The sequence below is a fragment of the Gobius niger genome, assembly GCF_951799975.1.
Source record: "Gobius niger genome assembly, chromosome: 4".
Classification (NCBI taxonomy): domain Eukaryota; kingdom Metazoa; phylum Chordata; class Actinopteri; order Gobiiformes; family Gobiidae; genus Gobius; species Gobius niger.
In genome coordinates, this window is record NC_136855.1 from 1,137,946 (window position 1) to 1,162,330 (window position 24,385).

General features: G+C 44.6%; 1 protein-coding gene across 2 annotated transcripts in view; it reads left to right on the forward strand.

The window, feature by feature from the left end:
• Window positions 1-24,385, forward strand: part of LOC306962064 (E3 SUMO-protein ligase PIAS1-like) — an 80,915-nt gene that overhangs the window by 21,239 nt on the left and 35,291 nt on the right. The window contains exon 2 of one of the 2 annotated variants that reach the window (XM_079555101.1): window positions 21,901-22,378. In XM_079555101.1, the coding sequence (XP_079411227.1) occupies window positions 21,901-22,378 (478 nt within the window). The remainder of the gene's footprint in view (window positions 1-21,900; window positions 22,379-24,385) is intronic. The other variant, XM_079555102.1, reaches the window with a different exon arrangement.

A 24,385-nucleotide genomic window follows, 5' to 3' on the forward strand; every position in this document is an offset into this window, starting at 1 on the left:
TAAGGAAGAAGACAAGGCAGTGGGATGTAAAGAGGAACATAATGTGAAGGTTGCCATAGAAGAGTAGTGCTGCTTGTAATGAACCACGCCTCAGTCGGCCTCTTTTTCTTAAATAACGCCCTCTCCCTAGCAGCGCAGCCTTTAGCGCAAAACCTGCGCCACATGCAAGATCGCGCGTGTACCACGTTGCGTTTAGAGTTGCGCACGGACTGCGCCAGTCACAAGATCTGGCCCTAAGTCTCATGCTGTTTATAGGGCAGATACATGTAAACACAGCGAGTGATTTTTTTGTTTTGTTTTGTAGTCACAAGTAAGATATTTTCGTTGGCTGCAGACATTGAGAAATCACCACGATGCCTGTGTGACCCGACATGAAGAGTGGCTCACAAAGGAAACACACAAAAACTTTGAAATTACATCACTACCTCAAATTGTAAGTCTGTGCATACAATATTGTTTAAGGCAAGACACTGCAGGGTAATGGGCTATATGCACAGTGACCCCACGTGATTTACGCCTGGACAGTCAGCCAGACGCTGTCCTTCCTGTCCGAATTAGCAGGTCCCACAGAAATGAAGCAATAGCTTAAGATTTGGTAAAGGACAGCGAGTAAAAGTTCAGATGTGACTGGAGCAGGTTAGAAAATATTACATGAGACGTAACGACTTCACTGGAGGAAACTCCGTGTTCATAACGTGGATGTTTTTGTCTTGAGGCTAACGCGGCTAACGCAAAATAAAAAATAAAACTAGCGAGGCGTTTGGAACGAGCCTGCGCAAAAAAGAATCGTCCTGTTAGTTTAAATTATATTTACTTGTTTACATGTTATATTATCATTTTTCAACACTAGCCTTTAGCTCTAAGATAAAGCTCCGTCCCTTACGACAGCTGGCGTTTCCTTTGGGGCTGGATTCACAGTGAACATGATATTTGTAACACGTTGCTGTGACTCCATCAGTAACTCGTTGTCCTTAACCAGATCCTGAGCTTCTCTACATTTGTGTGGGAACCTGCTAATTGTGAACGTAAACGACCAGCGACAAGAAGTCCAGCGTCTGGCTGACTGTCCAGGAAGACGTCACGTGGGGAAACTGTGCATAAGCCTATAAGGAAAAAAATAACGCCCCATAGTTAACCGGATATTTTAATAAAGAGTTTTCTACAGCAATATAAACAAATATCTCTGTCCACATGACAGATTATGCGCAAAACAGATTACTCTATCCCACGAAAGTTATATATTTTCCCAACACTTTTTTTTAATATAGCAAATAAGTTTGACTTTGCATTTTTTTTTATTTTGCTGAGGTTTAGCTCAGCCACTCAACTCATGGAGAAACTTTAGCAAGGTCAACCCGTCAAAAAAAGGTCTCTCTGTCTAATGAATAAGTTCTGAGAAAAAAGAAATAAAGAAATCTGCAGCCGCAGTGCATGTGACGTCGCGCAGCTCGGAGAAAGTAGTGGCTTCTGTCCAAATCGCCAACAGAATGAGTGGACTATACACTACTATATAATGCAGGCCTATATAGTGAATGAGGGGTTAGGGACTAGGGTGGACATTCGGACACAAGCCAGGTCTGGTCTCCTGTCCAGACCTGTTCACGTCCAGGTCTAGTTGCGTCCAGGTTGTGTCCTGTTAAATGACTGCATGCCCAAATCCATAATTGAGTCTTGTCTTTTTCAGTCAAACCCCAGAAAGGATGACATGTCCACATCTGAAGGCAGCCAAGATGAGTATGTCCCAGATCACACAAAGAGCAGCACAGACAGTGAAGACGACGATTCATCTGCCCACCAGAAGCAACCACATAGAAAGAATCTGGATCAAATAAATATAGATCCACAAGGTAAGATAAGTTTCACAATGCCATGTACTGTTACTTCCTGTTATCTATTAAGTGTCCTGGTAACCATTTCATTTTTGTTTTTAGAGGGGGTCATGGAAGACACAGAGGCATCAGATGATGAAACTGATCCAATCTCAGCCCCAGATTGGTCATCTTCAAAATCTCCAGGTATTTGAACAAGTAACACTTGACACATGTGGGGGAGAGGGAGAGGAGGCGAAGGACACAAAGGGAGGAGACCAAGGACAAGAAAACAAGACAATTATTTCCTGTATTTTGCTTAGATTAATCTCATTATGTCCACAGGAACCAGGAAGAGGGGAGAGCCTGCACTCCAAAACCTTCAACCAGGAAGTGAAGATCATATCCCTGGGTTTTCTTCGAAGTCTCCAGGTATTTTAAACAATCAATGAAGGAGAGAGTTTGGCTGTTTGATTCGGGAAGAAGAGATTCAGGAAAGAAGAGAGAGTGTGACCGGGGAGAGGAGATGGGTGAGAGAGATACAGGACAGACATAGGGGAGAGAGGAGGAGACTGATGAGAGAAATACAGGACAGACGGAGGGGAGAGAGGAGGAGACTGAGGAGAGAGATGCAGGACAGACGGTGGGGAGAGAGGAGGAGACTAAGGAGAGAGATGCAGGACAGGCGGAGGGGAGAGAGGAGGAGACTGATGAGAGAAATACAGGACAGACATAGGGGAGAGAGGAGGAGACTGATGAGAGAAATACAGGACAGACGGTGGGGAGAGAGGAGGAGACTAAGGAGAGAGATGCAGGACAGGCGGAGGGGAGAGAGGAGGAGACTGATGAGAGAAATACAGGACAGACGGAGGGGAGAGAGGCAAACGGATGAGAGGGAGGAGGGGAGTGAGAGGAGTAGAAATGGGAGAGGAAGGGGGAGAGAAGACGAAGGAGAAACGGATGCAAACAGGGATGGAGGAGTAAAGAGAGGGAGACTGCAGCGAGCAACACAAGAGCAACAGAAGTGGAAGGATTGGTACTGGTCAGAAATGTCTGATAGTGTTGCAGAATGAAGTGATGATACATTTTATGGGAGAAACATCCAGGAACTTGTGCTAAGTCCCCGCTCAGCATTGCGTCTCTATTATTCTGTGGGTCTTCAAACACGTGTTGACGTTGGCATTAGTTACTGTGTGAACCATGTATATATTGCTCTCACAATTCATACATTTAATATAAAAGGGACAGAAATAAAGCTGAAGCTGTAATTACAAAAAAATAAATAATAATAACATAAAAAAAAAACAATTTCATGTTGGTGAGTGAAATCAATGATTTCTTTATGCCCATAGAACCAAGGAAAAGAGAATTTTTAGCTATATACTATAACTTGTCTTGAACACTCAGGACAGACGGGAGGAAAGGGACTGCAGACACGGACGCCAACAGAAGAAATGTCTACTTCCACTGGTAAAGCTCATTCCAACTACTTGCAATACAATTGGTTATTGTCTGTAAAGTCATAGTAAGTCATGTCTATGTCTTTGTTGTCGTCTTGTTATATTTTACTTTTTTTTTTTTTCTGCATGCCCTTATGGCCTTGTAGATTTAAAGTTTGTATAGCTTATTTTTACCTGAATTCTATGTTTGTTGCACGATTGTACTGAGAAACATTGCTAGTTTGTGAACCTGTTCTCAAACAATGGCAATAAAAAGTGTTCTGATTCTAGTTTTTGCATATCTTCCAGGATCTAAAGGAAAAAAGAGACCGTGGACAGTGCAGGAAGTGAATGCAGTAGAAGAAACCCTCATGGACAACATTCAGTCTGGAAAGGTCCCTGGTAAGGCGCAGTGCATCCAATGTATTGAAGAGTCTGCTGGGGCACTTCAAACAAGGACATGGGAGGGTGTCAAATTTTACGTCAAAAACCGGATTGAGGCTGGGAGACGACAAAGTTGTAAAAGAAAGTAATAAGTAAGTAAGTGCTTATGACACATTAGGTACGATGACAGAAACCGTTTTTGTAAGAGTTGGCTAAAGAAAACGTTGTCCTGTTGTATATATTTTTTTTGGCTTTTATTGATCCTTAAAGGAACAGGCCACCGTGTTTCCATACTGAGATATGTTCTTATCTTAGCTTTGACGAGTTCTTTAGGACCTGTCTGATCTTCCCCCGTGGCTTCAGTCACGTAAACACAGCGCAGACGGCGTTAGCATTTAGCCTCTCCCTCTCTCCTCTATAGCTCCAAAACAGGTCAAGATAGAAGCTACCAAGCTCTTCCACGTTTTCCCTATTTAAATATGGTTACGTGAAGTGTTACACTACAAAGTATAATTACACACAATTAAACAATGTGGATTTTCTAAGCGGATAAAAGGGGGAACTATATTGTAAGGCGTAATAATACCAGGAGTAATTTGGCATCCGCGCAGTAAAGTGAAGATTACTGTGCATTAAAGTGAAGATATTACTGCGCGGATTTCGAACTACTCCTGGTATTATTACGCCTTACAATATAGTTCCCCTTTTTATCCGCTTAGAAAATCCACATTGTTTAATGTTGTGTAATTATACTTTGTAGTGGAACACTTCACGTAACCATATTTAAATAGGGAAAACGTGGAAGAGCTTGGTAGCTTCTATCTTGACCTGTTTTGGAGCTATAGAGGAGAGAGGGAGAGGCTAAATGCTAACGCCGGCTGCGCTGTGTTTTTTCGTGACTGAAGATCAGACAGGTCCTAAAGAACTCGTCACAGCTCAGGTAAGAAACATATCTCAGTATGTACAAACAGTTGCCTATTCCTTTAAAGGAACAGGCAACTGTTTTTTCAGTCTGAGATATGTTCTTGCCTGAGCCTGATTGTGATTTGATGTGTGAAACCATAGACATTAGCATTTAGCCTCTCCTCCTCTCCTCTATGTGGCCAAATGGGGGTGAAGTTAGAAGCGACCAAGCTCCTCCACGTTCCCCCTATATGGTTATGTGAGATCCAAGTATAGTTACACAAAATTAAACATGTCAATTTTCTAAGTGGATGAAAAGGGGAACTATATTGTAAGGCGTAATAACACTTAAGAAGCACTTTGGCGTCTTACTGCGCAGATGTCGAGGTGCAACTACTCATGTAACTGTATTTAAATATGGGAAACGTGGAAGAGCTTGGTGGCTTCTAACTTAACCCCATTTAGCCCCATAGAGGAGTGGAGATGAGGCTAAATGCTAACAACATCTTTGGTCTTTTTGACTGAGTGCACGCACAAAGACCAGACAGGTGCACATTAACTCGTCTAAGCTCAGGTAAGAACATATGTCAGTATGGAAAACCGGTGGCCTGTTCCTTTAAATACAGGAAGTAACAGCTAGAGGTAAGAGGTAGAGTTTTCATACTGTTGTGCAATCGTAAAGTTGTGCAAGAGTCTAAAGTAGAGACCTGTACAGGAATGGATTTTGTGGATTATGTTTTGGTCTGACCGCCCGTTCCCGCCTAAGGCTTTATGAATCCTGACCGATCCTACAAAGTTAGTGTCGAGTCCTGCAAGTCTCGTGAGAATTCCCGCCCGTTGCAGGTCTCTAGTCAAGAATTCTATTAAACTTTCCCTCCAACTTACTCGTGTTGAAGAACATGCATGATAACTGGCAAACCGTTGGGCGACAGACCCATGTTCACTTTTTTGTAAATAAATATTTCATTGTTAATGAACATTTGTTGGGCATTGATTTTTTTGTTTTAAACCTCCTCCTTTTTCCTGTTAACCTATCTACCAACATTCAAAAATAACAAAAAATACAAGAAATACCATTTTCCCCACTATTGCCATCTGGTGGTTGTTTCAGGTACTACATAATAGACAGGTCCCCAAAAGTCACCAATTACCGGACAAAAAATAAAAAATAAAACTTAGGAGATTTTGGTTCAAAATTTGCATCTGGAGCCCAAGGCTCAAGAAAAAATTTTGAGAGTGGTTTTGGTGGCTCTATTCCCTTAAAAAAAATGGGGTCCCCATATGGAGCAGTTTGCCTTGAGGTCCCCATTTGTACTGATTTACAAGTATGTGTGTGTGTGTGTGTGTGTGTGTGTGTGTGTGTGTGTGTGTGTGTGTGTGTGTGTGTGTGTGTGTGTGTGTGTGTGTGTGCTTGCCTGTGTGTGCGTGTGTGATCTTTACGTTCTGTTCTGAAACTGTCCGAGCTCAGAGGAACCAAGGCTGACCCAACATCAGAAGTTAGTTATTGTGTTTGTCAGTTAAAGTATCTCCAGGAAGAATCATAAAGTGAAGGACGGTCATGCTGGATTTACACTGTGCCATTTAGTCTGTCCGTCCATGGGAGTGGATCTTTCTGTGGTTTTCCCCGAGGTTTCTCTTTTTTCTCGCACTGGGTTTAGGACTTTTTCCTCAGGCTTGTTTGGACTTAATGTTTGCCTGAATACTTTGCTATTAAAGGTTTTGTTTGATTGTTTTGATCTTTGTGCAGTCCTGTGAGGAACTCCTGTGTGATACTGGGTTATGCACAACCATTGAGTGATTGAAACTACAGATTTCATGATTTCAAACTCCCTGGTCCTTCCGAGCCGCCTTGTCCCCGGAGGGTCAGCGGTTCGATTCCCAGCAGGTGCACACTGATGTTGTGTCCTTGGGCGAGACACTTCTCCCTCCCCTGGTGTGAGTGAGAGTGACTGGTTCCTTGATGTAAAGCGCTTTGGGCCGGATGAAGGTTGAAAAGCGTTGTATAAATGTGACAGTTTGTTCTGAATTGTTTTAAAGAACAGATATAATAAAATATAATAAAAGTAGCCGTTGCAAAGATCAAACGTGTATCTGAAAGAACTGGGATGGAGAAACAGCCTTACAGCATTAATATAAATGTTTTTTTTACCCCCAATTTGTCCTATTTTTTATAGAAAGGCCCTGGATTGATTGATTGATTGATTGATTGATTGATTGATTGATTGATTGATTTGAGCGCCCCCATGTGTCTCTGTCACGCAGTTAGTTTATTTATCGTGAGGTCCTGCAGATCTGGAGAGATTATTAACACAATAGGAGAAGAGAGGAGGAGAGGGGAGGAGGGGGAGGAGGAGGAGAGGGTAGAGAGGAAGAGAGAGGGGAGCAGGAAAGAGGAGGAGAGAGAGGGAGGGAGGGAGAGAGAGAGAGAGAGAGAGAGAGAGAGAGAGAGGAGGAGATAGAGGAGAGAAGGGAGAGAGGAGGAGAGGGGAGGAAAGAGGAGAGAGCAGGAAAGAGGAGGAGAGAGAGAGCGAGAGAGAGAGAGAGAGGAGAGAAGGGAGAGAGGAGAAGAGAGGAGGAAAGAGGAGGAGACAGAGGGAGGGAGGGAGAGAGAGAGAGAGAGAGAGAGAGAGGAGGAGATAGAGGAGAGATGGGAGAGAAGAAGAGAGAGGAGGAGAGAGGAGGAAGAGAGAGGGGAGGAGAAAGGGGGAGAGGGGAAGGAGGAGAGAGGAAGGGGGAGGGAGGATGAGGGAGGGGAGGAGAGAAGAGTTAATCAGAAAGGAGAGTGTTAAAACCCCCGTTATCTCCGTTTCAAGAAAAAATAAAATAGTCATTTTGATCCAAACTAGCCTCTGTTTAGCTTCGATTTCTCAGGAACCGACACACGTAGAATTAACCTGTTTTCACGTATGGAGAGCTCAGAGTCTCCCCTTTCACACGAGCCACAGCCTCTGTCCACAACTATAACACAGAACACGCTGTGGTGCCACAAACATCATGCAAAATGTGTGGATTGTGGCACTCACTGTGTTAATGACCATCTCTATCGGTCAAGTCTCTGTTTCCTGTGAAAGTTCCACATTCTTCGGTTTCGGCCTCGAGTCTTGTTGGTTTAATGTTAGTGTTGGAAAAGTTAACCTCATATCTAATTTTGATGTCTTTGACCTCAGATCCTCGTCCTCACGGGTCTGTGTTTGATTAAAGGATAACTGTGATCGTGACCAGCTGAGCGTCTGCCCGGCGGAGGGCGTGGTCGCGGCTCCGGTTCCACCGCATTACTCCGCTCTGACGTCATGAAAGTGACAACATGGACGTCCCCTCCGGCCGCGGGAACGCTTTAATAATGCCGTCATTTCACCGCCGTAAATATGGAGCGGAGAGGTTTACGGGCGGAGCGACCCGGGCGCGGCGCTGAGGGAGGTCATGTGACGGCGCTGAGGGAGGTCATGTGACGGTGCTGATACGGGCGAGGCTCTGGTTCGGGACGATCATCCAGAAAAGACTGAAACATGAGCAGCAGAAACACACGCCTTACAGAACATGCAACACGTGTGCAAGATCAGGACACGCACGCCTCGTTTTAAACTCGCCTCAGAGTGACACAAACCTCGATTTAGTGAAGCCTGTTTGTAAAATGTGAGAGACAGAACTACCACTTTCTCTGAAACCGATACGAGTACTTTGATTCAAGCACTTACCGATACCGATTCGAGTACAAGGCATTATCTTCAGCAGACTTTCTGTGAATAGACGGTTTATAGACGGACTTTTTCACACAGATTAGTTTGTAATGAGTTAATTTACTCATTTACATTTCCTTGAGTAAAGTCGGCGACACTTTTAAGAGACGTTATATCAGAATTGAACAGATTATTTGTATGTCTCTGTCCATCACAGACAGAACAGCTCATGTCCTAAAGCTCCTCAGTGCTTGTGCTTTATTCATTTATGTATTTGTATTTAACAATAGTTTTGAGATGTTACTTATTACTGCAGATAAATGCTCTCTTTTCTCCTTTACTTCAGCTCCGTCTGGATTTTCTCCTGTGTTTAGAGTAACTTATCCAGAAGCTTCTGCATTTTCATTGTTTTGCTGCAGCTCATTTTGGCTCAATATAAACATGCTGTGTCTCTTTATTCAGGATTTTCTGAGGACTTTTTATTCGCTGGGTTAGTTTTTCAGATGAATATACTCCTGGGCAGAAAACGGAGTAAGAAACAGAACTGTTAGCCGCGAGTTAGCAGCTAGTTAGCAACATTAGCATCATTAGCCTGTATGTTGTAAACACGGCAGACGCTGCAGCACTAACAACATTTAGCTCTGGTTAAATCCAGCTCAGACTCTGGTTTAGGGAGTGTCGTCTGTAATAAACTGGTGCTAACTAACAACACGGTGAAGAAAACCACGATACAAACACAGTTAAGGCAAATAATGTCCTTCTCACCTGGTTTCTTCAGATCTCATGTAAGTCTCAGGACAAACTCGTCTTTGAAAACTATGAAAACTACATTTAATTTGTGGCGTGTTGCTGCACGTGTCCCAAACACGCTAATCCTCACAGGTTCATCACAGTGTTCTGATATAAAACACATGTAAACAGAGGCAGGAGAACTTACTGAGCGTCTCCAGATGAAGTTGCAAATATTGTAGCAATATCATTTAATCTTATCTCCCTGTTCTTCCAGATGAAAACAGAGATTTAGATGAACAAATAGAATGAAATAGCTTTAAATGAGTTTGCTTTGTTGTCTGAAGGCTTTGATTTTGAAGTATTTTGTCATCAGCAAATACATCGTTATTGTGATATTTCTTTTTCATACCGTGATATAAATGTTTGTTCATATCTGCCCTAATATTTAAATCAATAATGTCTCATATCTTGATGTTCTATAGAGTAATACGTGAGCCTGTGGTCTGATGTAAACACTGCAGACCCATTCAAACGAAGACTTTTAGCTCTGGTTAAATCCAGACTCTGGTCTAAGGAGAGTCTGATGAGCTCAGGTCTGTGGGGGGGTTGTTGCTTCTTCCTCAGTGGAGGGGCCGGCCCAGAGCTGCACAACAGAACAATATTGTGTCACAGTTTGAGGTGATGGAATATCTGCATCACGATATATCAGAGCATCACTAAAGTCTCATCTGAGATCGACATGTTTGTTTTACAAACTCAGCCAAAAACAAAACACGCATCGAACTTATAAATGTGTAAAGTGAAACATTTACTAAGTTCAGTTTAGTCTTGTTGTGGTGCCGTGTCTTCCTGTGACGCAGTTTGTTGAAAACCGTTAATTATGATTTGTGTTAGATTAGAACGGCATGTTGGCTTCATCAGATCAGGACCGTCAGCTGCTCCGGGGCGGTTTGGATCAGGGATGAGGATCAGCTCCTCCAGATCCGAGGCCATGGTTCTCCTTCCCCTCTACAGGTCGAGGGGGAGTCCTCGCCTCAGGGGGAGGAGTTCAAGTATCTCGGGGTCTTGTTATCAGTGAGGGACGTGAGATGGAGAGATGGATCAGTGCGGCGTCAGCAGTGATGCGGTCGCTGTATCGGACTGTTGTGATGAAGAGGAGCTGAGTCCATCTACGACCCCGCCCTCACCTGTGGTCATGAGATCTGAGTAATGACCGAAAGGACGAGATCGCGGATACAAGCCGTGAAAATGAGCTTCCTTCACAGGGGGTGAGGAGTTCAGTTACCCGGGAGGAGCTCGGAGTAGAGTCGCTGCTTCTTCACGTCGAAAGGAGCAGCTGAGGTGGCTCGGGCCTCTGTTCCGGATGCCTCCTGGTCGCCTCCCGCAGGAGGTGTTCCAGGCATGTCCTAGTGCAGGGGTGGCCAACCCGCGGCTCTCGAGCCGCATGCGGCTCTTGGCCAATCAGAGTGCGGCTCTTTGCATGATTGGAGATGTTTAATACAATGCGGCTCTTTGCAAAATAATTGGTAAATATTTCCCATAAACTGTAACAGTCTTTGACCAAAAATCCAACCATATCGTCCTACAGACCATGTTTCCATCTCTACATGAATGAGAGTCCGTATCTCTCTCCTTTTCGAGACGGCGTGTAAAATGTGCCCGTGCAGCCTCACTCACAGCGGGATGTAGGTTAAACAACAGGCAGGCAGATCGTGGCACTGGGATCAGCTTCTGTGCTTTTCAGATTTCTGATCAGCTACTCTTTATTTGATGTAATTTGGCCACATATTCACAGAAAAAGATCAAAATTAGGAAATGGAAAAAAGCGGAGCTCTTTTGAAGCGTATGATGCGAAGCGCGACATCGTAACGCTGAAATACGCAAAGTCATGACTTTTCATTCACATGTGACAGGAGCTGTAACAGATGCAACTTAAAACAGACTCTCAGATCCTCCAGAGGCTCCTGGTTAAAGTTCATGAACTTTATGCAGCCTAGAGTGCGTTCTCTGCACAGTCCAGTCAGGACGAAGCTGGAGGCACTGAGCGCTCAGGCCAGGGGCGAATCAGAGAAGGGGGCTCAGTGGGCAGGGCCCCACATACAAACACACCCCAGCATTAAAAATAAATAAATAATTACAATAATCTAATTCTGTCTCAGTCAGAACAGGAAACACAAAATGTCATTTAATATACATGTATTTCAATCTTGTTGAGGAGTAAAACCATTCAATCTAACACGATTATTAAAAAAAAAAAAAAAAAGGCATAAAGTTATAGTTTATTGTGATTAAATAAAACGGTCACATTCTATTTAATCACAATAAACTAAAGCCCCGGGATCTCGCTAATGGTCAGTGCCTTTGTGGCTCTTCACAGGATCAAGGTTGAAAATTTCGGCACTTGGTCTCTGACTGGTTGGCCACCCCTGTCCTAGTGGGACAAGGCCTCGTAAAAGACCCAGGACACGCTGGTGGGACTATGTCTCCGAGCTGGCCTGGTGTGGCCTCAGGGTCAGAACAGCTGGAGGAGGTGTGGCCTCAGGGTCAGAACAGCTGGAGGAGGTGTGGCCTCAGGGTCAGAACAGCTGGAGGAGGTCTGGGCATCTGCTTCCGCGACCCGGCCCCGGATAAAGAGAAAGAAAATGGATGGATGGATGGATAGAACGACATGTTGCACTGAAATGGTTTAGTGAAATAACAAAATAGTATCGTTATCGTGATATTACACAGCCGTATCACACGTTGCTTTAATGTCGTTCATCCTAGAGGCCGATATCGATGTTTTTGCCAGATCTGTGCTGGGTCTCGTTTCTAAAAGCCACAGTTGAAGCCGTTTGGTTTTATTGCTGCTCTTTGGAGATAAACTGGAGATAATGTGGAGGTTTTGCATTGATACGACGTCCGGGACCAAACCAGGCTCCGGCCAGGCGTGGTCATGGTGATGGTGTGGGTTTGGCGTTGACCACAGAGCGCCTCCCCCCCCCCCCCTCCTCTTTGTGCTGTACGGCCTGCACGCGTAGTTATGGTGATGGTGTGGGTTTGGCGTTGACCACAGAGCGCCTCCCCCCCCCCCCCCCTCCTCTTTGTGCTGTACGGCCTGCACGCGAGGCCGAGGACGGATTCAGGACGTCAGATGATATTTGCCCAGTTGAGTAAACATTTTATGCACAAATATTTGAAATCCTGCCGCGGCAAACAGACGCTGAGTCGCTGTGATGAGGCCGACGGGAAGATCCACTCCGAGTTCGGGGAGAAATGCAGCTTTTTCAGACCAAAGGCTTTTATTACGCTCTGGCTCTGCATTAGAGTCGCTCAGGGTGAAGTTTGTACCTGTGGTTGGGCTGAAGGTGGCGCTGTTTCCCAGTCACTTTAGACCCTTAATAGACCTTAGTCCTGTCTTGATCTAGGCCTGGTGGTTCTTGGAAGGTCAGATATTTGACGAGGTGCTACTTGGTGTGGACAGATGGAGAAGTTCTGGTGCAGATGATTCCACCAGCTCGGTTTTAAAGTCCTGCTAACGTGAGAGACTCCAGGTCCAGTCGTCTAAGTACTAAGTAACTCTTACCCCTAGAGGCCATAAGCGCAACTGCAGGTGTCGTAGCAAGTTACGATTTTTTAACTTATTAATTGTCTTGGAGAGTAAATACTACACTGACAGGAAAGGTGAAGGGGGAGAGGGTTACTGTGCATCCAATTATACAACGGAAATATTTTTTTTCACTCAAACTTGGCTGTAAATACTGTTTAAAGTGGTGTTAGCCCACAGTTAGCTTTGCCCGTTAGCATGTTAGCTTCTTCTTCGTGATTCCATTAGTGTGTATTGGTGGCTCCGGGCCGGTGGCAGTCAAGTTGCAAACATGGTTTTCTGTCCAGAGACACCAGGGGGCGATGAAAGACCCTCCAATCATCCCATAAACACTTGTATCACCCCCACAGGGACTACGGGAAGGATTTATTACGCTTTGCGGGCGTCAAAAACGTGCCTAAAGCCCCTAGTTGGACGCCTGGGCTGACTGAAGTCAGACGCTCTGGTCGCATCAGCTCAGAGTGTGTTTGTAGCATCTTCTCTTGCCTGAAAACTACCTGCTGTTTGGGACAAAGTGGTCTCCCTCTTTGCTCCTGCCGTGTCCTCTGGATCTTTATCTATATCCCCATGGTCTATGCAAAATCTCCCCAGTATTGAAGCCTTTATCCAGCGTATACCATTGACATACTTTGTGCCGGTAGCAAGTGGCTATAGGCCCGGTTAGCCCCGTTAGCTTGTTACAATCGCCAACAGCTCAGTGTTGATTAAAAGTCTGTAATAAACCACAGATGTGTGAAGCTCAGTGTGTGATCGTCATAAAGCTGCTCTGTAGTTACAGCTTCATTCACGTTATTAGTGCATAATACTTGTTTTCATGTGAGAAAAACGGAGCTGGATGTGAGCTAACTAGGGATGCACCGATACCACTTTTTGTAAAACCGATACGAGTACGAGTACTTGGATTTAAGTACTCGCCGATACCGAATACCGATACGAGTACAAGGCATTTTCTTCAATATTCTTACTTGTTCACAGCAGATTGGTTTGTAATTAGTTCATTTACTCATGTACTTTTCCTTAAGTAAAATAGGCGACGCATTTAAGAGCAGTTATATTAGAATTGTGCTGATGCCATTTATTATTTATTTTTCATTCAATATAATTTTTAATTTTTATTGCACTGTCCATCATAGACAGAAAAGCCCGTGTCCAAAAGCTCCCCAATTCCTGTGCTTTATTCATATATTTTTATTTATATATATAAAGTATCATCTATCTATCTATCGTAACAATAGTATTGAGATGTTGCTTAAATGGTCTCTTTTCGTCTTTACTTCAGCTCCTGTAGATTTTCTCGTGTGTTTTGTAGCAACTTAGCGAGTAGCTACAGCGTTTTCATTGTTCTGCTGCAGCTCATTTTCGCTCAATATGGACATGCTGTATGTCTTTTATTTGGATTTTCTGAGGACTTTTTAGTCGCTGGGTTAGTTTTTCCGATGAATAAACCCCTGGGCTTAAAACGGCGTCAGAATGGCCAAAAGTGCGCTAGCCGCAAGTTAGCAACGTTAGCTTATATGTTGTAAACACTGCAGATGCTGCAGCGACATTTAGCTCTGGTTAAATCCAGCTCAGACTCTGGTTTAGAGAGCGCAGTCTGTAATAAAGTCAGCTCTATGTGGATTATTGTATTTACACTAAACTATTCTCCAGCTTGTTGCTATTTTCTCTCCTCAGCTGAGAGCTGCGCCTCGTAGGTGCGCCTCGTAGCTGCGCCTCGTAGGTGCGCCTCGTAGCTGCGCCTCGTAGGTGCGCTGGCCGCACGTCAGGTGGTATCGGTTTCTGGTATCGGGACCTCATGAATGAGTACGAGTATGAGTACAAGCCTGTGGTATCGGCCCGATACCCGATACTGGTATCGGTATCGGTGCATCCCTAGAGCTAACTAAGCTAGCAAGCTATGGTTTTCTCCCAGAGCTAATTCTAGATGATGTGAGCAATAAACTACAACATCAGCCCGGCTCAGTGTGTGATCATTGTTAAAGGTTCTTTATGTAGATGGAGGTTTTTTTTACTTTATTTGTGCATATTTCTCGTTTTCACGTGAGGCCTGGAGTGTTAGCTCGTAGCATTAGCTTTCTCTGGTGGTAATGCTACAACAGGCGTCCTCGAGGCCCAAACACATTCCCAGTGTTTTTCCTGATCAGATTTATGAAAATAATCACAACAGATCCTTCAGTTTTCATCCTCTTTGGAAGTGACCACAGCAGATGGGCCTGTCCTCTGTGTACTCTGAATACTCTGTGTACCTGAATACTCTGTGTACCTGAATACTCTGTGTACTCTGAATACTCTGTGTACTCTGAATACTCTGTGTACTCTGAATACTCTGTGTAACCTGAATACTCTGTGTACCTGAATACTCTGTTTACTCTGAATACTCTGTGTAACCTGAATACTCTGTGTACTCTGGCTCCACGTGCGCCCCATGTGCACAGCTCTGAAGGCTCAGCGCTCACAGGACTGGACCAGCACAAAACATGTGCAATAGGGTCGTCCTCCATGGGCTGAAGGTCTGGAGATGGTCCCAGGTTCACTGTGGTTCCTCATACGCTGATTTGTGACAAAAATGTGAGAAAAAAGTGACAGATGAAAAAAGTCAAAGTGAGGGTGATGAGTTTTATAGTTTTCAAACAGGCTGTATAAACTCCAGTCCAGAGTCTTTTAGATTTGGGTAAAGCTGGAGTTAAGGCGGTGGTGAAGCTTTAACTTGACCCGCTCCTCTGTCACCGTGACAACACCTGAAATGAGGTCTCAGTGTTGGTGAAGAAGTCGTCGTGCTGCCTCAGAAGTGACCTGTGTCTTACGCACATCCCCTTTAAGCGTAGGAAGAGCTGTGCTTAAAGGGGATGTTTATCAGGAGCTCAGAAAGGCGTGTGAGAAATGTTCACGCTGAAGCTCAGTGGCCTTGACTCTTATCCACACCTGCTCTCACTGTTTTCAGGAAACAGTCTCTGAACTTTACAAAAACAGATTAAACTGTGTCCCTTTAAAGTGCAGCTTTAATGCTTTTGTAAATATGACTTATTTAGATGAATAACACCTGTTGTAAGTAGGGCTGAAGGATATATCCTTATCAAGATATGAACATTCAAGATTTTAATATGGAAAAGCAAGATATAAACGATGTAGATTTTCATCAATTAAACTGCACTCTTTTGTATTGTGACGTTTTTATTTTTCTGAAAATGCTTGGTTTTCACGGCGCCCATAATTGTATCGTATCGAGATATCTGACTTTGTCCATATCGTTCAGCCCTCGTTGTAAGTCATAGTTATAACGATGAAGAACTGCTGGGCAGAAAAGTTTAAGCTGCTGACAGGAAGTGACATAGATAAAGGTAAAGCTCCTGCTGCTCATTTCCCATTGATATAACATGGTCGCCACGGCAACGACACTTCCTGTCAGGTATGCTCCGGAGGGACAGTCTGCTGTGAAAACGTGAGATATCATGACACAAATTAAGGTTAGGGCCAGGGAAATGGTTCACCTCTTAACTCCCGCCTGAACCGAGAGGATCTTTATCCTCACGTCATCACTTTTTTTTCTCCAACATTTTTTTGTTGGGTGTTCAACTCATTTTTGTAAATTTTTTGTCATTTTTAATCACATTTTTGTCATTTTTTCGTCACTTGTTTCGGCCATTTTTAATCAATTTTTTGTCACATTTTTTGTCACTTTTTTGTATTTTTTGGTCATTTTTATCACATTTTTGTCATTTTTTCGGCCATTTTTCTTCAATTTTTTGTCACATTTTTTGTCACATTTGTGTCATTTTTTTGTCAATTTATTGTGACATTTTTGTGACATTTTTGCCACTTTTTCATAAATTTTTCGTCACTTTTTTGTCACATTTCCATCATTGTTTTGTTGCTATTTTCACAGCTTTTTGTCCAGAAGCTTTTGGATTGGGGTAAAGCCAAACTGGAGAATATGTGCTCAGTTCAGGTGGGAGTTAAGGGGTTAACCTTAAGGATTAGGATTATTTGTATTTTTAGACAAACCAACTCATAGATCTATACAAACTCACAGCAGACCGTCCCTCCGGAGCAGACGATCTAGCACTAACCCTTCCTGTCAGTGTCCAATTCACCTTATTCCGCCCCGCCCACTTCTGCCACTTTTTGCGTTGTCTCAGCACTTCCGTTGTCCAGACACTTCCGGTCGAGCGCGAAGCCCGTTCATTTTAACGGAGAACGAGGGAAAATATTCTCCGCTCAAATCTGATGTTTGGTCGATTGATTTGTGTAAAACGTCCGATGTTCATTTGCACCGACATGTCGACACTGCAGCGTTTCTCTGTGCGGCCTGAAAACGGCTTTGTTTTCCTGTAGTGACTGATTTTATGTGGACTTCTCCAGCCCCATGTTAACACATAGGAGAAAAGGGGCGGGCACAATTCATGGCAGCGCCCACGCGAGCCTCCGGAATAAGGTGAATAAAGAAGTGAAGCTATACTGTAAACATGACCAAACTAAAGAAAACTGGGTGCAGTCCTTTTTTCCTTAAAGAGGGAGTATTGTGCTTTCTTCAGCCCCACAGCACCAGTCTATATCACACTACAATGATGACAAACCTTCTGTTGGTCTGTAAATGCAGTAAATTAGAATAACTGCCTTGTATAAAATGTCTCTCTCAAAATGGCTGTAGTGAATGTCTGGAAATCGGCCTCTGTCTCTTTAAGAACCTCTGAGCCTTTGTCTTTTCTGTCAGTGTAGGATTTACTCTCAGACAATAAAAAACACAACATGTGCGACACCTGCAGTGGCGCTTATGGCCTCTAGGGGCACGAGTTACTTAGTGTAATCTTTCCGTTTAGTGAAAAAGAGCATTAAGGAGAACACTGAGGGGTCAGACCGGAGCCTCTCCCAGAGTGGACATGAGGCCAGTCCCGGTATCAGACCCACCAGCAAGCAGTGAGAGCACAGACCCAGGCACTCCAAACAAGAACCAACAGCACCTTGATTTTTCATCACTTTTTTGTGGCTTTTTAGTTTATTAGTTTATTTCAAAAGGGCAAAAAAACATGAATTAAAGACGCCTTGGACCAGCTTTAGCTCGAGCTCGTTTCCTTCTCCATTTTGTCGTGTTTTTCATCAGATTTGTGTCACTTTTTTGCTCCGTATTCATCCTCGATATTTTGATGCTTTTCTTTTAAGTTCTTAGATTTGGGTAAGGCTCGTTTCAGGCGGGGGGGGGGGGGGGGGAGAGGTTCATAGTCACGGTGACGTGTTAAAAAACATGTAAATCTGTTTCATCTGGTGGTGATTCCAGCTCGTGGAGGTTAAACACTGAAGTGAAACTGTTTCCTCTTCACTTCCACTTCCTCTAAATACAGGATATTTTGGGTTCTTTACCATAAACAGAAGCTCTGCGGGCCTCCTCCTCCTCCCCCTCCTCCTCCTCCCCCTCCTCCCCCTCCTCCTCCTCCTCCTCCTCCTCCACGTGATCCTCCAGGTCACGTGATCCTCCAGGTCATGTGATCCTCCAGGTCATGTGATCCTCCAGGTCACGTGATCCTCCAGGTCACGTGATCCTCCAGGTCACGTGATCCTCCAGGTCACGTGATCCTCCAGGTCATGTGATCCTCCTCCAGGTCATGTGATCCTCCAGGTCATGTGATCCTCCAGGTCATGTGATCCTCCAGGTCTGATGCTCTGATCTGTTTTCGCTCCTGACCCCCCCCCTGCAGCAGGACCACCCACCGCTTGTTTTCCCTCCGTGGCCCGTCCTGAGCGTCTGGGGCAGCGGATCATGTGACTGTTTACACGTCACCAGGACGGACAGAGTTTTAGAGTAAAGCTGCTGACCTGATACAGCACAGGCCACTGGAGGCCGGTCTCTGTATTAAGCACTTCAGTGTCTTCAGGGCTGGACTGGCAGAAAAAATCAGCCCGGGACTTTTGGGTCAAGACCGGCCCTCTAAAAACAAAACTGTCATATTCAGTGCCGAGGTGATGAGCAAAACAATAAGTCCTGGGCTTGAACAAAAACAGTATAAGCTTTGAATCGAGGACAATAGTTGCTTCATGTTGTTTCTGCCGAATTCAAGCTCACGCCTCAGAGACTCAACACTTTCATCTTTTCATTTATAACTTGAAGGAACTTTTGTAAAATCTTAAAATGTGCGTTCCGTTAATGAAGTTCCTCTCGCAACTGCAACACAATAAACTTTTCAAAACCAACCAATTGATTCTTCTGTAGATGAAGATGAAACGGTAAAACTCACCACGGAGTTACAGAGGTGTGGAGTGACAATAGAAGTCCCAAAAAGGCCAAACATTGTAAATCCTTTCAATGGAAACAAGATTTCCAAACTGCACTGACGACGAGGGGCAAGACGGAGTCACCTGATAACTCCCAGCATGCACTTCTTTGCAAACATTTGTCTAAAATGTCTAAAAAATAGCGGTCTGAGGTTCTGTGGGTCCTGGAGGGAGTTACAATAAACTATTTCCTCTTATATTCACAATGTGAGGGGCATGAGTGTGATGTCCCAGAGGCCCATCACTCATTATACCAGATTATCTGGGAACCATGACTCAAGAAAGCGCCACCAGAGGGGGATAAAAGGCGTCACATCCCTCTACTGGAGGAGTTGTGTAAATGCATTTACATAAAGATAGATACTCCAATGGCTTTTTCCGCTAATTGTGGGCCAGAGTTAAGGTATAATGGGCCTTATCTCGATCTTACTGGCCCAACCGGCCCAAAAGTACGTCGGCCCACCGGGAAAACTCCTGAATCTCCCGATGGCCAGTCCAGCCCTGAGTGTCTTGGCTTTTATGTCATTTATTATTTTATGTCAAGGTGCATTATGCAACTTTTTATGTGGAAAAAAAAGTTGATATTTGTGCGTATTGAACTTGCAGTGACCCAGCGGCTGTGAGTGGTCACACGGCTCCTTCACTCTCCATCACAATGGTCTCTGCGACGCTCCAGGATCAGTGGTTTTCACTAAAGGAGCCGCGCTAACCACTCACAGCCTTAATACACACAAATATCGACTTTTTATTCACATAAAAAGTTGCATAATGCGCCTTTAAGGTTAAGGTTTACTTGAGGAATTGCGTCCTCTGTTTTTGACCAATGGGTGAGGAAAGCCCTTCTCTTTGGTCCTCATGGGGCTGTAATACCACCCCCTGGTGGCCAGACTCCAAAACACGCTTGGTAAACAGGGTTCTAATGGTGACTTCGAGCCTCCCGAGCACTGACTTTAATCCTGACTTTAAGAGTTTTCTTCTTATTTATGAGTCTCTGTGACCCATGTGACGACGCCGGGCTGGTCATATTTTAACCACGCTGTTTTTTGATGTGTTGAATTCAAATATTTAAGTCTAAGGCTTTGATTGACAGGAGCTCTGAGGATACCGAGGATACACGCCCACTTTAGGAGCATTAGGTTTAAGATGAGCCACACGCTGCAGGCGAGCGCTGCCGGTCAGATTTGTGTCCGAGATGTTCTACAAAGGCCAAAGGGATCATGGGAAATGAAGTGCTGTAAACACGTGCGCTCACAGCAGACTGACAGATGATAACAGATGATGAGCTGCGTTTAGATCAGAAACGTGTCGCCCTGACGCTCCACAGATCCTCATCACACAGATCTACTCTGATCTACTCTGATCTACTGTGATCTACTGTGATCTACTCTGATCTACTCTGATCTACTGTGATCTACTGTGATCTACTGTGATCTACTCTGATCTACTGTGATCTACTGTGATCTACTCTGATCTACTCTGATCTACTGTGATCTACTGTGATCTACTGTGATCGACTCTGATCTACTCTGATCTACTGTGATCTACTGTGATCTACTCTGATCTACTCTGATCTACTGTGATCTACTGTGATCTACTGTGATCTACTCTGATCTACTGTGATCTACTGTGATCTACTCTGATCTACTCTGATCTACTGTGATCTACTGTGATCTACTGTGATCGACTCTGATCTACTGTGATCTACTGTGATCTACTCTGATCTACTCTGATCTACTGTGATCTACTGTGATCTACTGTGATCGACTCTGATCTACTCTGATCTACTGTGATCTACTGTGATCTACTCTGATCTACTCTGATCTACTGTGATCTACTGTGATCTACTGTGATCTACTCTGATCTACTGTGATCTACTGTGATCTACTCTGATCTACTCTGATCTACTGTGATCTACTGTGATCTACTGTGATCGACTCTGATCTACTCTGATCTACTCTGATCTACTCTGATCTACTGTGATCGACTCTGATCTACTCTGATCTACTCTGATCTACTGTGATCTACTGTGATCTACTGTGATCGACTCTGATCTACTCTGATCTACTCTGATCTACTCTGATCTACTGTGATCTACTGTGATCTACTCTGATCTACTGTGATCTACTGTGATCTACTCTGATCTACTGTGATCTACTGTGATCTACTGTGATCGACTCTGATCTACTCTGATCTACTCTGATCTACTCTGATCTACTGTGATCGACTCTGATCTACTCTGATCTACTCTGATCTACTGTGATCTACTCTGATCTACTCTGATCTACTGTGATCTACTGTGATCTACTCTGATCTACTGTGATCTACTGTGATCTACTCTGATCTACTCTGATCTACTGTGATCTACTGTGATCTACTGTGATCGACTCTGATCTACTCTGATCTACTCTGATCTACTCTGATCTACTGTGATCGACTCTGATCTACTCTGATCTACTCTGATCTACTGTGATCTACTGTGATCTACTGTGATCGACTCTGATCTACTCTGATCTACTCTGATCTACTCTGATCTACTGTGATCTACAGTGTGTTCCACATATGCCTTACATTTAAATAAGTTTATTATTCTTATCCTTATTTCTGCATGTGACCCTTCACTGGGCGACCGCAGAGGCTCAGACCTCTGGATGTTTGAGTCCGATACCGATATGAAGGAATTGGCCGATAGCCGATATATAAGGCATTTAATACTTTGATGATTTGTTTTTTTAAGTCTTTCAAGCAGCCTCTAGTTAAATGTTTATTATTATAGTAAAGATTTGAATCATAGAAATGTATAGAAATAAATAAGGCGAGGAGGGTTTTTTTGGCCAAATTTTTCTAAACGTTCTGTTCTCTGTTGACCTGTGACAGCAGGGGGCGCTGTATGAGACGCACAGGGCTTATGGAATAGATGAACAAACTTGTGACCAGTTTTCACTGCGATGTTTCTCTCCTGAGGTCGAGGACGTTGTGGGGCTCATTTTAAAGTTCTTTCCAAGTCGTTATTACTTTCGGTTCCAGAGATATCGGCCGATGAAAGGCGGATACTGTAAAACATATGGTTTCTCACGTGCCCTTCCTCACCTGATGCTTCCTCTCTGCAGCAGATGGTGATGAGCCTGCGGGTGTCGGAGCTGCAGGTGCTGCTGGGATACGCCGGGAGGAACAAGCACGGGCGGAAACACGAGCTGCTGACCAAAGCGCTGCACCTGCTGAAGTCCGGCTGCAGCCCGGCCGTGCACATAAAGATCAAGGAGCTCTACCGGCGCCGCTTCCCCGCCAAGATGATGTCCCACACGGAGCTGAGCCTGGGGCCGCACCACCCCGGGGCCGCGGGGGGCGCCGCTCTGCCCGGCCTCACGCAGCTGACGTACGAGAGCCACGCGGGGCACGGGGGGGGAGCGCCCTCGCCCGCCGCCCTCCTGCCCCTGTCTCTGCTGGGCCCGGGCAAACACGAGCTGAGCGCCCTGAGCCACCACCTGCCCTCCGCCGCCACGCTCCACCCGCTCCACCCCGACGTCAAGCTCCAGAGGCTGCCCTTCTACGACCTGCTGGACGAGCTCATCAAGCCCACCAGCCTCGGTAAGAGACGCCGTTACGGCTCCGGCCCAGGGTTTGTCTGGATGTATCTGACGAGCCTTTAAACGCTCCTCATTTTAACCGAGAGCATTTACCCAAATCTAAAAACTCACAGCCTCACAGAGTAACGCCTCACCTGAAAGACTGACAACAATGATTCCTAACTTTTTAAAGCATTTTTGCCACTTTTTTTGCTTTTGGATTTATGTAAAACTGGAGAAAATGTGCTCGGTTCATGTGGGGGTTAAGAGGTTAATCAATCAAACTTTATTTATAAAGTGCTTTTCATACCGAAAGGTCTCACAAAGTGCTTTACAGATTACAACATTTAAAACAATACGCCTGCACAACCTCCCATATATATATGTTATATATTAGGGTTAAATAAATAGATTAGTCAGTTAAAGGCTAATTATAAATAGATTAGTCAGTTAAAAGCTAAGCTAAAAAGGTGGGTCTTGAGCCTGTTCTTAAAAACATGTTCTCTACAGCCTTGAGCTCCTTTAACCTGAGGTTGAAGGTCCTTTAACCTGAGGTTGAAGGTCCTTTAACCTGAGGTTGCAGGTCCTTTAACCTGAGGTTGCAGGTCCTTTAACCTGAGGTTGCAGGTCCTTTAACCTCAGGTTAAAGGACCTTCATGAGTGCTCCAGTTTCCCCACAGCTCAGGACTGACACCTGAACATGTTTCGTTGTTCGCTTAAAGCCCTCACTCACTTCAGCTTATCTCCAGGACATGTGACTGAAGAGTTTCAGATTTAAACAGGCTGGGTTCTCTTGTTTTGTACTGATGGCAACAGTATCGTCCAAAATGTTCCACAGTGTGCCTTTAACAGACTGTACGTCATTATGTTATTACGTATTTGACCAACTTTGAGATTAGAACATTATATAATATATATGTTTCCTGTATACATTTATTGTCATTCAATTCATCCATACATTTTCTTCCATTTGTCCGTTGAAATCACACAGCCCCTCTAGCGCCCCCTGCAGGTGGTGGGTACACAGATGGTTCTGACCGGACCTGTTGGTCTCTCATAAGGAGCTTCTGACCCGTCACCTATAGGACCTGTTTGTCCTGGGAGACCCTACAGGGGCACGAAGCCCCCCAGAGCTCCAACCCTCCACCACGTTAAGGTGGCGGATCCAGGAGGAGCGTTCAGTTCACAAAAACTCCAAAACGCACGGGTGTGGCCCTGAATCTGCAGCGGCTCCGGTCTCCAGGTTTACAGCAGCTCTGTGGTGAACCTACAGACTGGAGTCGCTGCAGATTCAGGGCCATCTTTTGGGGGCTCGATCCAGTCGTTAAATCCGATCCTGTACATATGAAAATACCCGGATCGGCTTCGATACAGAATCCTGGAGCTGCTCTCCGGTTTACCTCAGAGTCCCTCAGTCACATGTTTGTTAAATGCTCTGGAGCTGCTTGTTTGTGAGCTTCATCCTCTGCTGGTGCTGTTTTCTGCAGATCCTTGATTCGTTTTGATCCGGTCTCTCTGCAGATCCTTGATTCGTTTTGCTCCGGTCTCTCTGCAGTGAAACAAAACTCTGGTATTTTCCACAGTCCGGTCTCTCTCCTGCTCTCGTGTTTGTGCTGCGCTGATGGAGGACCTCCCTCAGACTGGGTTTATGTGGCCGTTAATATCCCGTGTTTGTAGAGCTCTGACCGGTCCGTCTGTAGCTCCGTGGTGATGGATCAGACTCATATTCCTGCTGATAAAAGCGAGCGAAGCGTCACAGTTAGATAAACATTATGTCCTGCTCTTTCCAAACAGCTCATGATGAAAACGATCCCGAAGCAGCAGCGGCTTTTTATTCAGTTCAAACGAAACACTAAGATCAGGACAGAGTGTTCTTTCAAAGCACCAAATCATGTTTAAAATGTCCCTTTAAAAAGCTCCACACGTCTCCATGAGTCCAGGACAAACAGGAACACGTGACAGCTTTGACTTCAGCTCAGTTTGTTTTTAGGAATTTATGAGGAAAAACGGCTTAATATTCGATGCTAAC